Source organism: Fundulus heteroclitus, unplaced genomic scaffold (genome assembly GCF_011125445.2).
Source record: "Fundulus heteroclitus isolate FHET01 unplaced genomic scaffold, MU-UCD_Fhet_4.1 scaffold_56, whole genome shotgun sequence".
NCBI classification, from domain to species: Eukaryota; Metazoa; Chordata; class Actinopteri; order Cyprinodontiformes; family Fundulidae; genus Fundulus; species Fundulus heteroclitus.
The window spans coordinates 2,259,719-2,281,062 of NW_023396989.1; the positions used below are offsets into that span (position 1 = coordinate 2,259,719).

A 21,344-nucleotide genomic window follows, 5' to 3' on the forward strand; every position below is an offset into this window, starting at 1 on the left:
CGGAATATTAATAAACAATAATAATAAAGAAATCCTTATTGGGTGCATAACATAAGGCCTCCGCCATGCATTTTCAATGTATAGGCGGGCGCCTAATAATAAAGAAACCCTTATTAGGTGCATAGCATAAGGCCTCCGTCATGCATTTTCAATGCATAGGCGGGCGCCTAATAAAGGTGTGCTCAACATAATATTTAAATATGTTCATGTGACAAAGAAAACCTACACCTTCTGGAAGTTGTAGCAACCAAATACTTAACAAGCTTATGTTTCCATTTTCAATGTTTGCTGTCATTATCTGCTTGGGTGGTTCTCCCTTGCATTGCTAGGAATTGTGGAGCCCTAGAATGAAACCCATTACAAGCACTGTTCCAAAGTTGGCAAAATTTTTAAAAGAAGCCTTTTTCTATCATTGTGCACTTGTGAAATAAACTCCTAGTTTACTTAGATGCTTGCACTGCTTTTTCTGTTTTGTTAAATTTGTTGTTTATTTGGATTTTTAATGTTGCTTTCCTTGTGGTTTTTCTACAATTTAGCATGTATATTATAATATATAACTTTTTGCAATGGAGAACTGTTGATCACAGGTCAACAGCTTTGGTTATTCTGTGTTTAGCCCCAAAAAGGCACTTCTGACATTGACTCTGGTTTGGAGGGTTCTGACACAGAGTACTCCACTTTATAAGTCCATACCTGTTTGTAGGTGGTCTTTATCCACCAACTCTGTCTTTAGTCTTCTCATTGGGAAGCTTTCCCCAATTTATTGAATAGATTCTTCTTGGCAATTCTCACAAAGAATCTAGTCATGCTGGGGCACTGTGTAGGACTAAATGTTTTCCTTTTACTGAACTTTCTTTAACATGTTTGTATGTTTATACAATTTGCATGTTAAACCTTGTATTAGTTACCATTGTCATGTATACAAATAAACAGACATCAGTATACTGACAAACATATTTATTAACTGAAAAAAACAGAACAAACTTTAAACAGGCAATAATTGTTAAAATTACACCTACAACATGCTCTAGGATAAAGAGAAATCAAACAAAGTGAAGTAAAATACATATGATATCATGTGTAATGTGCATTGTCTGTAAGAAACAGATCAGCTGCATCTTATAGGTGATGCCAATGACACATGTCATTATTTTCTGTGTCCTGCATGAGGGCAGCTGTGGAATGTTCTCTTATAACCAAATGGCCAATCTGAATTAAACAAAATATATATAAAAGGTTACACACAGTCAACAGACCACAGTCCAAGCATTTTATCTACAATTTAGGGTTCAACTATTTGAGCTAGGCCTGTTTTAGGTTGCTATGCGCACATTATTTTAAATTTACATTAAACTAGGTAAGCTAAGATTGTTCAGTAGCCAAGGTCAAATTCGTCTACTGTACCTCCACCCCAAGAAACCTCCTACATGATCCTCCAGTGTCCATCCCCATGGACAGACATGCATCACTCTTAAACCTTACGAATCCAAGAGTATCAGTAGGGGGCATCACAGGGTGGGCTGGGCCTCCACAAGAAAAACGCCACCTCGTCTAAGAAATGGTAAAAAACTGATGCAGCCAAGTCAAAGAGAATCCCGCTCTGGCCCAATCTGAGTGGGAAGACACCCCGTATTGAATCTAAAAATTATCCTGAGTAATTTATGGATCTGTGATACCCATCAGATCCTGGTTGTCTACATAACAAAGCAAAAAGATTGCAAGAACTGTAGATCTTGGTGTGTGTCTGTAGCAGAGAGTTTCCATTCTTAATTATAAAACCTTAACAATCAACTTAATGCAACATAGTATAATACATAAAAGCCAACATGACGATGGAAGTCAGTGGAAAAGAGAAAAATCAAAAACATTTGTGAAATAAAAACTGTCCGTATGTCAATACGGCAAAAAGCTGTCAGGACATTTTGAGCATGTGGCAGACATCAATGTGTTTGTGCATAAGTGGTTAGCTCAAGGTTCTTGGGCAACTGCTCCTTTGTTATAAAGTGAAAAAAATAAAATAATAATTATAGTTCTGTGGCGTCTTCCTTCCAAACTGCTGAAATTGAAATAACAAAATACAAAAGGTTACATAAGGCCTTTTATGTTATCAGTAACATTTGTGAATTCAACAGAATACAAATGTACCTTCTTGTCTACAGCGTGGGTTGGCAAGCCCAACTGAACACTATGGTTAGTCACAGGGCTATCTGGTCATTACTTCAGTCCACGGTAATACTTAGTCCAGTGCAAATTCTAAAAGAAACCATGATATACAAGAAAGCTTTTGAGAATTTAACATAAGCATTGTACAGATTGTAACTACATACATTTTAAGTACATACCTTCACAAAGCTTTGAATATTGAGAGAGACCTCTTGACACACCTCAGTACCCAATATCACCTAAAAACACAATCATAAGATTGTTGTAATGGCAGAATGATTGAGTGATGAAAAAAAAATTGTAATAAAATATTTGTTAGGTTTGGCCATGTGTAATTTGGATACCTTGCGGCAAATGGTGGGTTGCCTTCCAGGTCTACCAGGTTAATCTTGATGTTCTTCAAGCACAATCTTATGTGTGTCACCTTGCATAACATGCAAAACAGAGAAAAACTTGGGGGAAAGGAGTTAATTTCACCCAAAATCTGACATACAAAGCTGTAAACTTGAAGTGCAACATCATTTCCAAGCAGGCACAGGGCGGTAGCAGAGACAGCAACAAGAGGTTGAAGCATGCATAGCGTGGAAAGCAGACGCAGGGGAATAGGATGAAGCATGCACAGGGTGGCAACAAAAAAATAAAATAATTACACATTCCCAGATTTAAAATGTAGCCAAAAATGGCCATTCTGGAACATGGTGGTCTGCATAGCTCTGTATAAGCAGTGGCTCATGATCAATAACAACAACCACCAAAGGAAAGTCTAATGGGAGCACTGCTAAGATAGAGAAACAAATTGTGCCATAACACATATTCAAAGGAGTCATTCTTCTGCAGAAAGTGTAGGCTCATGGTTAGACTTAGAAAATATTAAGAGGGTCGTAACAGTCAGCTGTGCTATGTGATTGGCGACTATTAAATCAAGAACAAAGCAACACAATCCTGTCCAATTGCATTTTACATGTCAAAGTGAAGGAGAGGCAGCAGCAGACAAAGAAGACAAAATACAGTATACCGGGTTGTGGTAACTGTAATATGTCTGCAATACACCTGACTGGACACAATATTCTGGGCGAGATATGTAAATGTGATCAATCAGGGTGTGCTTTTTTGTTGTTGGCGATGAGATAAGCTGAGTGAATCCTTTGCTTTCAAACACGTCCTTGATTGCTGTTTTTCCTGAAGAGAGAAGATCTTCATTGAAGTCTCCCAATACAACAACCGGCTGAATATCAATAGAATCAAGACCATCCAAGAAGCTCTGAATGTTTTTCAAGAAGCTGGCAAGATCATAACTGGGTGGCCTGTAAACCGTGGCAACAAGGAGTGATATCGGAGCGTTCAATTTAATGACATTGTACTCAAGATCTGTAACATTGTGAAAGTATCTGCGTTCCTCAGGTTGGAGAATACTCCTGCAGTAAGTTGCTACTCCCCCCCTTCCTTGGTAGCAATGTCGGCTCTGCTAGAGTAGGAGACGTGTCTGTTGCGCGCAAACAAAAAATAACCCTCCATATTCAAAGAAGCTGGAAAAGAAGATCCAAACAAATGACTTTCTGTAAGACAGAGAATATCGGCCAATCCCAGTTCATGATGGTGCTTCATGTCGTCATAGTGACATACAAGACCTTTGACGTTGTGGTGGATGATTTTCAATGTAGTGTGCTGAGGACTTGATGGGAAATGCAGGAGGGGGCTGGTGTTGGAGAACGATGCTCGCCTCATTGTATCCATGGCCGCTGTGATTCTTTCATCAGCGTAGATCTTTTTCTCATCAAAATCGATGATTTTAAGCCCTTCCAAAGAAGTTGTACGACTTAATCCCACATACGCCATGCCAGGTGCAAACATACGTTTTAAAGAAACAACTGCCGATTGCATGGTCATCCCCTGTACTTTGTGTGCTGTACACCCAAAGGCCAATTTAAGTGGAAACTGTCGTCGCACCACTCCTCTCACGCTGCATTGTTCCTCAAATCTCTCAATGTAAACCAAGTCGTCTGGTTTACCACGCATTCTTTTGGTACGTCCAGCCGTGGAATTGTCCAGTCTCAGTCCGATTAGTTTCACAGTTATCGTTTCGTCATTGGTGTGGGTAACAATGTCTGCTATTGTTCCAAAGGTTCCATTCACCAGGCCATCCTCTACATCCAGGTTCCTCGTTATCATGACTCTAATACCCAATCCAGCTTGGATGTGGTCGCACAAATCTCGACTGTTGCCCCTAACGCATCTGCCCAAACTAATCATGTTTCCTGTTTTTGTTTCTCTCCTGTATTCCTCTGCGTAAACATCAACAATAGCTGTACCTAACGAGGCAACCACTGCAGCGTTGTGTGCATCCACCTGTTTGTTTGTTGCAAAAATGTGCAACACATCCAACGGACAATCCTTGGGATCTGCAACACACTGCGTCAGCAAAGTTCTGTCCTCTTTGCTGAGATCATCAGCTTTCCTTTTGACATGAAGCCGGTTAAGCAGCTCAGCAAAGAGTTTGTCATCCTTTTGTCGCATGATCTCTGTAAGACTTACCAGGCAGAAATTCTCATTCCAGAGATCAAGTACACCATCCTCCATGACACAAAGAGGTTTTGAAGCTCCCAAGGGGGGCAGTTGGTAAAAGTCTCCCACCGCAAGAACACAAATCCCACCAAATGGCCTTGTGTTTCCTTTGATCTGCTGAAATCTCCAGTGAACATATGCCAATAGTTCTTTAGAGACCATAGAGATTTCATCAATAATCAAGATTTCCACATTAGAAAGAACTGCTCTGACCTCATCCAGGGCATTTCCAAGTCCCTTGTACGGTGGCTTCAAGCTTTTGGGGAGCTTCAAGATGGAATGCAAAGTTTTGCCTGAAATGTTGTATGCCGCAGTCCCAGTGAAAGTGATCAGGAGCACAGTGGGTTGAGACATGTCACCGACATCACAAAGTCTAGGAAGCTGATGCAAAAGCTTAGTTGCCTCCTGGTAAACACATTTGATGACATGCGATTTACCACACCCTGCTCCTCCTGTCAAGAAATAAAAGAATGGTTCAGGGTTCTGACCCCAGACACGCTGCAGGCACCAATGGCGAATTGCATAGAATATGGATGATTGAGTGTGATTTAAACTGCGAAACATTTGTCTCACAAAGTCAGGGCTTAGGCTTGGTACTTCAACTGCTGGCAGGGATACATTCATTTGGTAATCTGGAACAGGGTCCTGCTCTTCATCTTCTTCCACCACTGGTCGCTGCGCAACACATTCCAAACGGTCCACTTCAACCTCAGGCGCAAAAGTGTTCCAAGCATTCCGGACTGGTCCTTGTCTTTCCATTTTTTCCATGATCTTGTCAATTTTTTTCCCATGTCCTTTATACCTGTTGCGATTAAAGTCCACCCATTGTTTAACACGCCACCTACGGTGATGTCCATTGTTGTAAAGTGATTCATATGAAGGGTGTTCGTGATTGTTGAGATCCTTGTCGCTCCTGTGTGGCAAGTACAACTTCAGGAGCCGCCTGTAAAACTTTTCTGGCTGTTTCTTTTCAGAGAAACGAGTGAATCTAATGACGGCTGGCTTCCCAGCTGTTCTCTTCTGGATGTAGCCAGCTTCGTTTAAGAGAGGGATTGCATTGGGTCCTTTAATTTGCCTACCATACAGGACCCTGTATTCAGATACAAATACAGCTAGACACATGTCTTCAAATTCCACAGTTTGAGGTCTGTTGATGTATTTGTCTGGCAATCCTTTCATCCAGATATCCTTCTCATCTGGGCCCATGTTCTTGAGTCTGCTCATTGGAAGACTCATTTTCACAGCGTCTTCTGCTGAATGAAAATGACACTACGTGACGACATCTTAAGAGGTAGACTGCAGGTGCGGGCTACAGACTCCTGAGCACTGACCTCTCGTTGTTTTGAATAAGCCTGCATGATTTTCTTCATCTCATCCTGCTGGTTGACATTGGACTTCTTCAGATCCTCAACGACAGACTTGAGGTACTGTGCCATTTCATGCTCTGGCTTGGCTATGTAGGACATCATGTACTCGATGCAGCTGTACTCATCAAGCACATACTGAATGTCCATGTTGGCATTCCACGCACGGAGGAGAACGGGGTTGTAACCATTTACCCAAGCATCCCTGGGGTCCCGCTTCATCATTACCACCATCCCAGAAGTGAGAGCGTCAACATAGTACCTGTATTCCTGCCAGGTCATGTTACAAGCCTGGAGTAGCTCCGACAAATCCTTGAAAGAAGATTTTTCGTCCATAAGTAAATCCCTTACAGGCTTCAGCTTCTTCTTAGCCACCATTTGTAGTGTAGAGATGATTCTGGATCTGGATTTTTTGGACTTCTTCCGACCTCTCTTTTCCTTTACTTGCTCTGCTTTTTTCTCGTCATCTTCCAAATCCAAATCAAACTGAGGGACGGTGATCGTGGTTCTTTCCATCGGTAGTTTGGGGAATCCAAATCGGCATTCAACATTTTGTAATGTTCTGTTGTGGTTTTGGTTATTTTTTCAGTTTAGAATTATTTCTGCGTCTTGTGTTAGATTTATGCTTAGCCTGTTTTTGTTATCTGGCCTTTGTTGTTAGTTATTTCAGCCCTTGCCTGTTTAGTCTCATTTCTTACCTTAAGTTTTTGTTTATCAGTCTGTTGCTCCCTTTATCACCTCCACCTGTTTTTTTGTTAATTAGTTCCGCCCAGTTCGCCTATTTAAGCCCGCCTTAGTTCTCTGTTTGTTGCCAGGATGTCTTGCTTTGCTTCCATTCACTCCGTCAGTGGTAAGAACAGTCCAGCATTTATGATCAGTCTCTTTACCTGTCCGTCACCTGTTTTGATCTGTTTTTGTTATTTGAGTCTGCCCAAGATTTTCCTGTTCACTTGGATGCCAGCTCTGTACCCTTTTGTTTTCACCTGGACTGCCCATCTTCTACTTTAATAAATCTTTTGGCATCAGCTCCGTGTCTGGCTCTAATAGGATTCCTCACAGAACGTTACAGTACATCCTGGCCAGTCAAATGAATCCTAAGCCGACACGTTTTTTCCGTTCTGGAGGAGCTATGCTATCGCAGACAGACTCTCCACCCCCCCACCCCTGCCTCATAAATTACTCACCGGAGCTCTCCATTCGATCATCTTCACTGCGGTGCCTTCCAGGTCCGGACATCTTCCTGGAGGTCGACGCGGAGGTAATCCGGGAGCTCCGTCCGGAGCTATTTCTGGAATCAACCCCGTTCCCTTCTCTTGGCGTTGAGGCGCACGAATCGCCGCGGGCGTCGGCGGTCCCGTCTCGTCAGGAGAGATCGGAGTCCCCGCCAAGTCCGCCATCCCGCCACCGGAGGAGAAAACGGCGGCCTGTTAACCAGTCCTCCAGCCGTTCGGAGCAGCGATCGGCCGTTGCTTCTCAGCCTTTGCCGGCTGCCCCGTCGGCGTCCTCTGCCGCTTCCTGTTCAGTGGATCGGGGCCCTCCACTTCCCTGTCCGAATCCGCCCACAGCTCCTCCTAGTGGCGCTGAAGAAGCTGATTACAAAGCCCTGGAGGACAAGATAAGGACATTTGCTCCCCTCATTAAACGCCTAAGGGAGGCTCTCTTCACCCATTATTCGGAGGAGCTGGAGCAGAGATTAAAGGTGGTGGAGGGGCATTATAGATCAGCCCTCAAAACATTCTACTGCCGACCTGGGTCTGTCACCGAGGGACCGGCCGACGCCTCGGCTTCTGGGTCTGTCACCGAGGGACCGGCCGACGCCTCGGCTTCTGGGTCTGTCACCGAGGGACCGGCCGACGCCTCGACTTCTGGGTCTGTCACCGAGGGATCGGCCGACGCCTCGACTTCTGGGTCTGTCACCGAGGAACCGGCCGACGCCTCGACTTCTGGGTCTGTCACCGAGGGATCGGCCGACGCCTCGGCTTCTGGGTCTGTCACCGTGAGTCTGACCGACGCCTCGGCTCCTGTCAAGCCCTATGAGGGGGTCCAGGAGGACCTGATTCTTCTGGCATGCGACGTAAGCACCCAGGAGAGTCCGTCGCTGACGTCCGACGTGGGAACCCAGGGGGGTCCGTCGCTAACGTCCGACGTGGGAACCCAGAGGGGTCCGTCGCTGACGTCCGACGTGGGAACCCAGAGGGGTCCGTCGCTGACTTCCGACGTGGGAACTCAGGGGGGTCCGTCGCTGACGTCCGACGTGGGAACCCAGGGGGGTCCGTCGCTGACGTCCGACGTAGGAACCCAGGGGGGTCCGTCGCTGACGTCCGACGTGGGAACCCAGAGGGGTCCGTCGCTGACGTCCGACCTAGGAACCCAGAGCGGTCCGTCGCTGACGTCCGACGTGGGAACCCAGAGGGGTCCGTCGCTGACGTCCGACGTGGGAACCCAGAGCGGTCCGTCGCTGACGTGCGACGTTGGAACCCAGAGGGGTCCGTTGCGGACCTGCGACGTTGGAACCCAGGGGGATCCTTCGCTCTTCGGGCACCCAGGACCTCAAAAGGGGATTCAACAACCGGGACCCCCTGGAGACCTAGAGCCTCATTGTGTTGGTTATAAGTCCAGACCCCAGATAGCCCTCATGGACAGCCAGCTCTGGGAGAGACTTTATTGGACGTCTCTTTCTGAGACCCTCCAGAAGTTGATTCTGAGACTCCTGGTGGCTAAGGGTCTGACTTTGATTCCTGAAGCCTGTAGCCCGGGGTCTCCTGAAGCCTGTAGCCCGGGGCCTCCTGAAGCCTGTAGCCCGGGGCCTCCTGAAGCCTGTAGCCCGGGGCCTCCTGAAGCCTGTAGCCCGGGGCCTCCTGAAGCCTGTAGCCCGGGGCCTCCTGAAGCCTGTAGCCCGGGGTCTCCTGAAGCCTGTAGCCCTGTGGTCTCTGAAGCCTGTAGCCCTGTGGTCTCTGAAGCCTGTAGCCCTGTGGTCTCTGAAGCCTGTAGCCCTGTGGTCTCTGTAGTCTGTAGCCCTGTGGCCTCTGTAGTCTGTAGCCCTGTGGCCTCTGTAGTCTGTAGCCCTGTAGTCTGTAGCCCTGTGGCCTCTGTAGTCTGTAGCCCTGTGGCCTCTGTAGTCTGTAGTCCTGTGGCCTCTGTAGTCTGTAGTCCTGTGGCCACCTTAGCAGCCTGTAACCAGGCTCCCACCTTAGCAGCCTGTAGTCAGGCTTTCCCTTCAGTCGCCTGTAGCCAGGCTCCCACCTTAGCAGCCTGTAGCCAGGCTCCCACCTTAGCAGCCTGTAGCCAGGCTCCCACCTTAGCAGCCTGTAGCCAGGCTCCCACCTTAGCAGCCTGTAGCCAGGCTCCCACTTTAGCAGCCTGTAGCCAGGCTCCCACTTTAGCAGCCTGTAGTCAGGCTCCCACTTTAGCAGCCTGTAGCCAGGCTCCCACTTTAGCAGCCTGTGGCCAGGCTCCCATTTTAGCAGCCTGTAGCCAGGCTCCCACTTCAGTCGCCTGTAGCCAGGCTTTCCCTTCAGTCGCCTGTAGCCAGGCTTCCCCTTCGGTCGCCTGTAGTCAGGCTCCCCCTTCGGTCGCCTGTAGTCCGGCTTCCCCTTCAGTCGCCTGTAGCCAGGCTCTTTCCTCCGTCGCCTGTAGTCAGGCTCCCCCTTCGGTCGCCTGTAGTCAGGCTCCCCCTTCGGTCGCCTGTAGTCAGGCTTCCCCTTCAGTCGCCTGTAGCCAGGCTCCTTCGTCGGTCGCCAGTAGCCAGGCTCTTTCCTCCGTCGCCTGTAGTCAGGCTCCTTCGTCTGTCGCCTGTAGTCAGGCTTCCCCTTCGGTCGCCTGTAGTCAGGCTTCCCCTTCGGTCGCCTGTAGTCAGGCTCCCCCTTCGGTCGCCTGTAACCAGGCTCCTTCGTCAGTCGCCTGTAACCAGGCTCCTTCGTCAGTCGCCTGTAACCAGGCTCCTTCGTCCGTCGCCTGTAGCCAGGCTCCTTCGTCCGTCGCCTGTAGCCAGGCTCCTTCGTCCGTCGCCGGTAGCCAGGCTCCTTCGTCCGTTGCCTGTAGCCAGGCTCCTTTTTCAGTCGCCTGTAGCCAGGCTCCTTTTTCAGTCGCCTGTAGCCAGGCTCCTTTTTCAGTCGCCTGTAGCCAGGCTCCTTTTCCAGTCGCCTGTAGCCAGGCTCCCGCACCAGGAACCAGTGACCAGGCGCCGCCGCCTGTAGCCACTAACCAGGCGCCGCCGCCTGTAGTCACTAACCAGGCGCCGCCGCCTGTAGCCATTAACACGGCGCCGCCGCCTGTAGCCATTAACACGGCGCCGCCGCCTGTAGCCTCTAACCAGGCGCCGCTTCCCGTAGTCTTTAGTCCGGCGCCTTCCGCACCCTGTAGTCCGGCGCCTTCCGCACCCTGTAGTCCAGCGCCTTCCGTACCCTGTAGTCCGCCGCCAGGTTCTATCCTCTTCCTCTTCAGGCCCCGCCAACGGTCTCTGAGGGTCCTGCTCCGCCGCCGGCCTCCTGTCACCCAGTTCCGCCGACGGCCTCCGGAGAACCGGTCAAGCCTGGGCCGTCCGCCGGAGAACCGGTCAAGCCTGGGCCGTCCGCCAGAGATCCTGTCACGCCGGGGTCGTCCGCCAGAGATCCTGTCACGCCGGGGTCGTCCGCTAGAGAACCTGTCACGCCGGGGCTATCTGCCGGAGACCCTGTCACGTCTGGGCCGTCCGCCGGGACGACCGCCGGAGAACCTGTCACGTCTGGGCCGTCCGCCGGGACGACCGCCGGAGAACCTGTCACGTCTGGGCCGTCCGCCGGGACGACCGCCGGAGAACCTGTCATGTCTGGGCCGTCCGCCGGGACGACCGCCGGAGAACCTGTCACGTCTGGGCCGCCCGCCGGGACGACCGCCGGAGAACCTGTCACGTCTGGGCCGTCCGCCGGGACGACCGCCGGAGAACCTGTCACGTCTGGGCCGCCCGCCGGGACGACCGCCGGAGAACCTGTCACGTCTGGGCCGTCCGCCGGGACGACCGCCGGAGAACCTGTCACGTCTGGGCCGCCCGCCGGGACGTCCACCGGAGAACCTGTCACGGCGGGGCCGTCCTCCGGGAGGTCCATCAGACTCTTGTTTTTTCTGAATGACTGTCTGTTATGACCTGCCCTTTGAGGGTTGTTTTCTGTTGAGGGTCTTGTATTTTCGATATTGTTTTTCTTTTTCAGATTCTGACCCTCCAGCCTGTAGCCCCCTCCACCCGCCCGGTTGGACTTTCCTTTTGTTTTGTTTGTACTTTTCGAGACGGTTGAGGGCGTCTAGGATCCGCCCTTGAGGGAGGGGCTCTGTAATGTTCTGTTGTGGTTTTGGTTATTTTTTCAGTTTAGAATTATTTCTGCGTCTTGTGTTAGATTTATGCTTAGCCTGTTTTTGTTATCTGGCCTTTGTTGTTAGTTATTTCAGCCCTTGCCTGTTTAGTCTCATTTCTTACCTTAAGTTTTTGTTTATCAGTCTGTTGCTCCCTTTATCACCTCCACCTGTTTTTTTGTTAATTAGTTCCGCCCCGTTCGCCTATTTAAGCCCGCCTTAGTTCTCTGTTTGTTGCCAGGATGTCTTGCTTTGCTTCCATTCACTCCGTCAGTGGTAAGAACAGTCCAGCATTTATGATCAGTCTCTTTACCTGTCCGTCACCTGTTTTGATCTGTTTTTGTTATTTGAGTCTGCCCAAGATTTTCCTGTTCACTTGGATGCCAGCTCTGTACCCTTTTGTTTTCACCTGGACTGCCCATCTTCTACTTTAATAAATCTTTTGGCATCAGCTCCGTGTCTGGCTCTAATAGGATTCCTCACAGAACGTTATACATTTCCCCTCTTGCACGATTTCGAATGCTTTCTGCTGTGCATCTGAACCTCCTTGACAATTTTATGGAGCTCGGGGTCTGCGGTTTCATCGGGCAGTTGACAGCATATGTAGCGGTCGATGAAATTTATGACTCCATCGCAACATGCCGGGTCTTCCATCTCGGGTGCATCCTTAATCCAAATCACCGCATGTATATGAGGTGAACCCCTTGCCTGAAACTCCACACGATAAAAGTAATCCTCAACAGGTCCAAGAGGCTGTGCCGGGGAAAGAATGAGGTCTGTGAAAAGCGCGTCCACTCTTTTCTCAAACATGCGCATGACAGTGACCGGATTGCTTCTAAGAATATCGCACTTTGCATTCCAGTCAAGATCTGAAAATGCTACCTGTTCTCCATGCTGAGCTTTGATGGCCTCAATGAACTCTGGCCATCTCATTTCAGCCGCGGAGAAGGTCACAAAGAAGGTAGGTTTTCCAAGCTGTCGAACCATGGCATGCAAATCACGGAGGCCTTTTTCCCAATAAGCTGGAGTGCCTCGTAACGGTTGCATGAAACGAGTGGCCTCTTTATTCTGGATTAGCGTTTCCACCTCTTCTTTATCCTGGAGCATTTTACTGGAAATGTTCCGTCCATCTTTGGTCGTCGGTTTCCCTTTCCGTGTTTGGATAGACATGCTGTTGTTGGCCATGTTGGTCTCAGTGACAAACTGAGCAAAGAAAAGATAGCTCTGGTCTGCCGCAAACCTAGTGTCTACCAAGAAAAGACGTACATTGAAATACATACTCGGAGACAGCTTGACTCGCCTGGCTTCATCCAAGGTGTTTCTTCCAGTGGGGAATTGGACAGGGTAAGCCATGGATTCAAGCCTGGGAACACTGAAGAAGGAAACAGGTTTGTTTCCTTGGGCAGGAGCGATGCTGAAAATACCATCTCCATAAGAAAGGACTTCCTGTGCCAGGTCGGGGGGCTGCATACAGGTGTCCAAGACTAAACCAGGCCGAAGAGCCTGATGCTCTTCCCCTATGTGCTCAGGCTGTTGTTCCGTTGCCGCATCCGAATCATGGTCAGATTCAGGGATAGACTCCTCAGTTGGCTCATCCTCTTGAAAATCAAAGGCAGCACTTTCGTTTACAGTAACATCCCTGTAATCGGGATGGGTCCGTTTAAGTGTGGCCAGACCAGCCAGCACATTCTTCATGTTGACGGTGTAGAAGTACTGATGTCCTTTGAATTTTATTTTTCTCTTCAGCTTGACCTGTAAGAGCTGGGCTTCTGTGCTGGGCCGTGGGAGACTGTTGACAGTTGTTTCCATCTCAGAAGGAACACATACAACAGCTCCATGTACTGCTTTTTGCTGTCCTTTTGGCAAAGAAACGATCTTTGCAAATGGGATGATTTTGGATATTAGCTGCCTTTCCAGCACATTCAGCTCAGCAAGCTCCGGGGGAATGGGTGACAGATGCAAGCCATTTGCAGCAGCGATTGGTGGCATCCCTCCTCTAAATAGGTGGTTGTCACAAGTGAAGCAGATCCATTCCTGCATTCTCTCCTCAGGTGCAGAACATGGGGCAGAGCATGCAGATCCACAGACGTGTACATAAGTACCCGTTAAGCACTCAGCCACCACTCTCATGTTCTTTTTATACTTACCCCTGTTACAATGCTTCACTTGACCTGGGAATAGAGCTCTGTGGCACACCGTGCAGACGTATGTGGGTCCATGGCGAATTTTGTCCTGGAATTTCTTTATTGCAGCTCTCATTTCTGGGCTGATCTGAGGCTGTGGAGCTTCCTGGTGATGGCCAAAGTTTCTCCTGTATTTCCTACGGATTCGCAGAGCACACCGCATTGTCCAATCTTTGGAAAGTGCTTCCTTTGACACCCTTAGTTTCCTGTTGATGGTACATTTTTTATTATGTTGAACCCTGAACGCTAACTTGGTGTGATATTTTTCCTTCATATACTTCCTCATAACGCTCTTCTGCCTGGCTCTGAAGTCGGGATTTGTGTATTTTACCTCGACATATTTCTTCTGTCGGCTTCGGTAGGCGGGATTGTTGCTGTACTGTTCTGTCACATATTTCTTCTGCCGGCTTCGGTAGGCGGGATTGGTGCTGTATTGTTCTGTCACGTATTTGTTCTGTTGGGCACGGTAGGTGGGGTTGTTGCTGTAATGTGTCCTGATATATTTTCTTTTTTGGTTTTGGTAAGAAGGATCCTTGTTGTATTTTGCTCTTAGATGCAGCCCCATGCATGTTTTCTGTCTCGTCCTAAAGGTATGATCAGTTCTGTATTTTTCCTTTATGTAATTAATTTTTCTCCAACGAAAGGCAGGTTCATTCTTGTACCGGCTAGTGAGGTGGTCCTTCCTCTGCTGTTGTCTAAGGATATATGTTTTTTTTAAGGCTTGGAGTTTACTTAACTTGAATGTTGGACTGGATTCATACCTTTGTTTGTCAGATGTGCTTTGTTTTATCCTTCTAAGTACATTCTGTCCTAGCTGTGCTTGGATCCTTTGCTTTACCTTTTGCCTCCTGGCTTTAGGCATTTTGGTCACATCTGGAACTGTTGGGAAGGTTTCCTCTACTGTGTTGGCTACATCACAAAGCCAAGGTGGCATTTCCTCTTGGTCAGAAGTGCTCTCTGGTTTTTGCACCTCTGGTCTTGCTTCTGTGGGTGCTGGTGAAATATTAACAGAGTCCAAGATGGGAGGAGGGGCATCATCACAATCATTGACAAATCCAACTGGGACAAACTCATAAGTAGCACGGGGGCCTCGGTTTTGAAAGAGTTTGTAAAGATGCTGAACCATGAGGGTCAAGTTGCTAAACGTCTTCATTATTGCTGTTCCATTGTGGTGGGGGAGGCCTGCTGAATTCCGTGAGTGAGAATCGAAAACACCAAACCTACCGTCTCTGTCACGGAAAACCGCAATGAACTCTGGAGTGACCAGAAGGAAAGCATGGGTGACATTTTCAGACAGGCACTCCAGTTGTGAGGCAAGATCCAAACCCAACCGTCGTGATGTTGGAGGGTTGTCATTTTGACGGAAGACATAACCCACTCTAATACCTGTTGTGTGTACAGTGTAGATGTTCCTGTCCGTCAACACTTGTCTGGGCATCTCTTCCACTGTCAAGTGATCGTCAGTAAATGTACCATCCAACATGAGCTGCTGTTTGGTACCAACATACAGTGCATTTCCTTTTTCAAGAACTCTGTCAAGTAAAACTTTGTCAAACTGCAAACCCTCATTGTGATAAGCCAAAAAGGTCAGAGCCATGCATGCACACTGATGGTTACGTGAAAAAATACCATATTTCCTGTCCGCCTGGGAATGTGTAGCCCTCACAGACCGGACTGGTGAACCGCAAACGCCAGGTTCCAACGCACAGTCCTGTGTGAACATCAGAAAAAGGGTGCATATTAATTTTAGGTCAATAACATTTAGGTACTGAAAATTTACAAATTATTTTTACAACTATTAATAATGATCAAAAACACTGTAGGAGCCAGGCAGGGTTGAAACATTTGTGTTTATTAGAAAGGAGAGTACATGCAATGTAAATGGGTGCTCCCCTCCAGAGGGAAGGCAGAGGACATAGCTGGAGCACCTACCTCGGTCGGAGGGACTTCTCTCCTTGGCTGGTGATGGACAGGCCTGGTCTTGTCAGGCAGCGTTCCCTCGGCCTGAAACATGTCCACAACATCCATAAACATTTAACATTAAACTTAAATTTTGAAGGAGATTTCAACATTGACATAGAACCTACAATGTACAATCTGCATGAAGCGAAAATAAAGAAAAACATTCAGTACAGCTGTAACCATAGAAATTTTTTTTTTTGCAATCATATATGAAAACTAAAAAAAAAAAAAGAGGGTCACACCTGCCGCTCCTTCAGTGTGTCTTTTAGAACAAACAACATGGTTGCTACATAAACCCTGGTGGTAGGAGGAGAAAAAAAAAATATCAGAAACACACCTTCTTCCCCTTCGGAGCACAGGGGGGTTCCAGGAAGTCACAGCCAGATGAGGGGACGATCCGATCCATCTCCTCCAGCAAGGCGGGGCTGAACCACACAGGATTTGGAGGAATGGAAGGGTCCAGCAGGTCTCCCTTTAAAAAGAAAAATGCTTAAAATATATTCATGCATACATTAAGTGCAGACACGTGCAGATTTAGTAAAAGATTAGCCAATACTGACCTGCTGGTCAACCATCCTCTTGCTGGTGTGTGGACTGACAGCTCCCTGGACCTGCTGCTTCATGGATATTTGAAACCACAAATCAGTCAGAGGTACAAATGTGCTAAAGCATATAAAAGCTGAAAAGGAAAATTAGGTCAAATAAATAAGTCATTACCTTCTGGCCACTTTCCACGAGTGTCCATTCGAAGGGGTTGGAAGGACGTGGAGACGCCACCTCGCCGACCACCACCAGCCTAGGAGGAGGGGAACGTCTGACCAGGGGAGGGGAGGCCGTCACAGGAGCTGGAGACTTCGGTTCACTTGCATCCAGCTGCGTGTATGTGGCAACCCACAGCAGCTGGGCAAGAACCTCCATCCCAGGACTGTCACTCAGGTGAACCTGCCACAGACGATCAAACATGAGCACATGAAAACATTTACAGTAAGCATTCCTTAGGATATTTATAGTGATATGTTTAACATACGCCATCCTTGCTCCACAGCTCCAGACGACTCAGAGGGAAGTATTCAGCGACAGAAAGATACCGAACACCTCAACAGAGAGAGAGAAAAAAAAAAAAGAAAAGAAAACAAAGCGGTCATTTTTTAATTTCTGTCAGTCCAACGTAACATAATTTTAATGTGTAGGTAACGTCAAAACATAGGAGGCCTGAAACGCAGTATTTGAAACAGAATATTTTGGTTACACCATTATCAGTGAGATGACAACTTTGAATGATGACCGTAATAAACAGAGGTGGGTAAATGTTGCTTTGGAAAGTGAAATCAGTCTGGTTTTCCTTTATGCTGTTTACTTAAGCAGGTGATTTTTAACCAGTGGTCTCCTACTGAAATCATTGGGGGCTGTTGTCCTGCAGCTTTCAGATGCGTCTGTTGTCCTATACACATATTCATTAATTTGTATGTTATTAACATGCAGCCCAGCTCTGCTAATGAGCTCCTATCAGAGTCAGGTGTGTTGATGGAGAGATGCATGTAAAAGTTGCAGGACACCAGCCCTGGAGGACTGCAGTTAGAGACCACTGTTTAAACGTTAGTCCCTCTCTGTTTCATGGAGCAGGACATGCTTAGAAGTAATCTCTGCACAGATGTTTTACTTTCTGAACCAGGATTTCCCACCTCTTACCATTAGCAAATGCTATCAGTCATCAGCAAAACAACATGAACAGTAGTTTCAGTATAAAGAAAAGCTCAGCAACACACTTACTTCTCCGAGCAGCCACCCGGTGGTACGCCTGCCGCAGCAGAAGCTGCAGGCTTTCCTCCACAACAAGACGTGGAGGAAAGTCCACAACAACCACCTGCATTTTGAATCCAGAGACAGAATAGGATAAAATAAATTAACACAACTTGACATAAATGGCATTTAATGTACATTTAGTTGACAATATATAAATGCAGTCTTAATTAAACGTACGTTAGGCCAGCGGCTGCAGATGGTGGCCAACAAGTCGTCAAAGTCCACAGCTGCCTCCTCCGGTGTCCTGCTGGCGGTCAAGTTGTTGCTGGGTGCTAACAGACAGACTACCTCGGGAGTCCGGGGTAGAACTGCCTTCTGCACCTCACGCCTCAACTGAGCCGCAGAGGCCCCGGGGGTTGCAAGGAACCCAAAGGAGAACTTGCCCTCTGGCATGGTGACAAAGCCATCTACGATAGCACGTAAATGGGAGTCACCAACCAAAAGAGCAAACAAAAAAAGAACAAAAAAAAAGGATTAATGATTGTGTTCTTAAATTGATGTTGTGATGTTTGTGGATAAAGTAGAATGGAAAAGCACCTTCTTCTCCGGAGCCTCGGCTGGAAGGACCAACTTGTGACTGAGCCCAGTCACATCGGAGCGCGGCCACTGCTTCACCCGATGACGATGCCCTGTCCCTCGGCCTGTTTAGAGAAGCACAGACAACAGGATGAAACTTAGAAGCTTTGGCAAAGTAAAAAAGCACAAATGTAGGGAATTCTTTTTTTTAACTACATACCTGACCAAAGAAAGGTCAATGGCTCACGGGGCTCCTCCTGGTACGCCGTGGCACTCGACGACGCCTAAGTTTTAAATAAAACTTTCGTTTAACTACAATCAAAAACAGCATTAATGTTGGAAATAAATTAAATGCAGTGTGCATGTACTTGCCTCATCAGGAGACTGGGGCTCGAGCAGCCTGGACATCTAATAGCAAAAATAACTCAAATGAGAAAAGAACATAAATGATGGACAAGTAAGTTGCTGAAAAGGAAAAATCATAGCTGTACCTTCAGCAGTGGAGACTGTGTGGGGGACCAAACCCGTGAGGTGGTTGGTGGCGTCCCGGGCTAAAAACACACAATTCCATCACAACACTCATAAGTGCAAATTTTGCCAAAGGTTACTTTAAGTAATACATAAAAGGCAAACGTTATTTTTGTATTCTACTATCATCTATATCTTACCTTGGTGCAATCCGATGAGGTGGACTGCAGATCCTCCTGGTTCAGACGCCTCCATCTCCTCTTGGCCGCCTCCGAACGCCTACCTCTGCGTGGCATCCTGGGAAGCTTTCAGAAAGACTAAGACTTGGGAGGAAACTTATGTTATCCAAAAAGCAGACAGAAAAATATGCCTTAAATATGTATTGTAAAACAGTTGTATTTGTAAGGATGCTAGTAATTTGTGTTGTGTATATGTGTCAGTAAGTGTGTGTGTGTGTGTGTGTATGTGTGCGGTTTTGTGTTTTAATCGAATATGCAAATCAGGGATGCGGTTTGTCAATGAATTTATTCTGATGTAAGGTGCCTTTAATGTGTTGATACAGAATAATAATGTCTGTGGTGTAATTTGTAACAGCGCTGGTAGCACAAGGAAATTTCCAAACTGCAGAAGTCTCGCACAAGTGGAAAGCTGTAATGAGAAGCAAGGAAAACTGGAATTAATGTTACTGAAAGAATTAATCAGTTAAAGAAAACATTGAGATAAAAGGACATGAATTGGTATTAAGCAAATATTTTGGGGTTTATCTTCCACTTTGGAACCACTTTAAAGCTCTGTAAACTGGCAGGTCAGAGGTGTGGGACAACCCACCGTACTGCATGTTGCCCATTTTGGAATACAGCTGTAAAACTGTGAACCATCAGATAGGTACTAAAACTGAATGTAGTAATGTTTTTTTTTATTTGCACACTTTTTCCAGGGCTGAGTACTTGAAGGACAAATAAAAAAAGGACTTTCCCCAACTTCAATTTCATCGCCCATCCAGGAAAAACCTAAGTGAAATTGCCTCCCTGTCATAGATGATATGGTCCCAGAGTCTGAAATCAACAACAGCCATATACTTTTATGTTATGTTGTAAAACTATCAAGTACTGAGAAAGTCAGAAGTCTTGCGCATATATATATATATATATATATATATATATATATATATATATATATATATATATATATATATACACACACACACACACATATGTGTGACAATATATATATACATATATATATTAGGGCTGGGCAACGATTAAAATATTTAATCGCGATTAATCGCCCTGATTAATCGCGATTAATCACGATTAATCGCATTGTATTTACAAACTCCAAGAATGAATTCAAAAGTAGTGTAAAGAGCACTTTTATTTTAATGTTCTGCTGCCATATGAACAAAAGTGTTGTAACATTTGTAGCACTTATTTTATACTGGATATTTTCAACCCATCTATTGAATTTAGTGCACTAGTTGATCTTTTCTTCATAAGAGAACAGCAAGCACTGCAGCCAAAATATGGCCTTTTTTGACCTGCTGTATATTAGCCAGTCCCTAAGCTTGATGTATCATGAAACTGTTGACCTTTTGGGTTTTGTGGTTTTTATTTTATTATTACAATTAAATAATAATAATAATAATAATAATGTTATGTTCAGTGTTTTTTCACTAATCCACCTCTTATATATTTCAATCCTTATGTAATTTTGTCTGTGTTGTGTGCACCTGCCTGTTGCTTTAATCCTATAAATTTCCCGGTCGTGGGATAAAAAAAAGGATTAGCTAATGTTATCTTATCTTAAATAACACTTTTTAATATATGTACTGGGTTCTTTCAAGGTCTTAATTACATGTTATGTGTGGGCTCCAGTAACATCCATCCATCCATCCATCCATCCACTGATCTACCTGGATGTTCCCTGGAGGACTGAAACGCCTCAGTCAGAGACATCTGTGGGTCTGTCGGGGCAATGAGAGAAGTTTCGTCTCCTCTCTCCGTTTCTGTGGCTCGACGTTTTCATGTTTTTTCACGTGCTTAGATAAATTTGTTGTGTTTCCACTGACATGAACCGGCTTTTTACAAAATATACAGCTTGATTTCATTTACGGTATTAAAATAAAGCCGAACGGTGCTACTTCCCTTGTTCATGTTTTTTCGCTGCTGCGGTCTCTCTCAGCTGTTTGTGTTTGTTTGTTAAGCTTGTGTGAGAGCTGAGTGGGCGGGCCAAGCTGAGCCTGCGTGCTGATTGGCTGGCGCCGCTGAGCCATGTACGAGAGGGGAGGGGGAGCGGGAGAGTGCTGCCGTGAGTGCTGACTGACACTGACTGAAAGCATGTGAGCAACATGCGTTAATGCGCGATAAAATAAATATCGCCGTTAATAGTCTAATGAATTAACGCGAAATTAACGCGTTAACTTGCCCAGCCCTAATTAATTAATATATATATATATATATATATATATATATATATATATATATATATATATATATATATATATGAATAACATGTAAAATATTTCAGCACCTAATTTCCTAGTAGTTAATAGTGTTAGTACACCCACTGACTGTAGAATTAACTATGAAACGTTTTAACACAGCCAGAAAACTGCTTGTTGTTCCAACCAAATGTTATGGGATTCAGTGAGAGTAGGGAGTAGCAAGATGGCGGCCAGTGACTTCAGTTTTTCGGCAAAATCAGCACTCCAGTGTATCATACACATAATATAAGAGTAGACGCATCATTGGGCGGGTTCTGCCTATGCTGCGATGCGTCAGAGCGTCCGCCATCTTAAATGTGGCAAATCTGCAGTTACTCAGTCACTTAAACAGTATCAGAGGGACTTTAATCTCTGAATATACTTTGTATTCGTAGTATTTTTTTTGTAATATTACAAGTTTATTTTCGTATCCCTTTAGCTTCATTCTCCTGAATTTATTCTCCTAAAGAATAAAAATATTTAAAATAATTTAACCTGGTCCTATTACTCCAGGAG

The 21,344-nt window shown here is 46.2% G+C and overlaps 1 protein-coding gene across 1 annotated transcript; it reads right to left on the reverse strand.

Annotated features, from left to right (window-relative positions):
* Nucleotides 1–7,516: 7,516 nt before the first annotated feature.
* Nucleotides 7,517–19,467, reverse strand: LOC105924998. Its single transcript, XM_036132878.1, has 15 exons — nucleotides 18,547–19,467; nucleotides 18,370–18,429; nucleotides 18,251–18,286; nucleotides 18,099–18,162; nucleotides 17,900–18,003; nucleotides 17,540–17,812; nucleotides 17,330–17,423; nucleotides 16,587–16,654; nucleotides 16,277–16,501; nucleotides 16,120–16,176; nucleotides 15,897–16,031; nucleotides 15,530–15,601; nucleotides 11,910–15,308; nucleotides 7,929–8,120; nucleotides 7,517–7,660 (listed from the first exon to the last, which is right to left on the reverse strand). Exons 1-15 carry the CDS (start codon nucleotides 18,640–18,642, stop codon nucleotides 7,517–7,519), a joined length of 5,019 nt encoding a protein of 1,672 aa, XP_035988771.1. The 5' UTR covers nucleotides 18,643–19,467.
* Between the last annotated feature and the right edge of the window lie 1,877 nt (nucleotides 19,468–21,344).

Coding starts and splice junctions, on each gene's coding strand:
- LOC105924998 (XM_036132878.1), bottom strand. CDS start 18,642: ATGCCACGCAGAGGTAGGCGTTCGGAGGCGGCCAAGAGGAGATGGAGG. Junction 17,813..17,899: donor CCGAGGCTCCGGAGAAGAAG/GTGCTTTTCCAT, acceptor GTTCTTTTTTTG/TTTGCTCTTTTGGTTGGTGA. Junction 8,121..11,909: donor AATCGTGCAAGAGGGGAAAT/GTATAACGTTCT, acceptor ACCCCCTCATAG/GGCTTGACAGGAGCCGAGGC.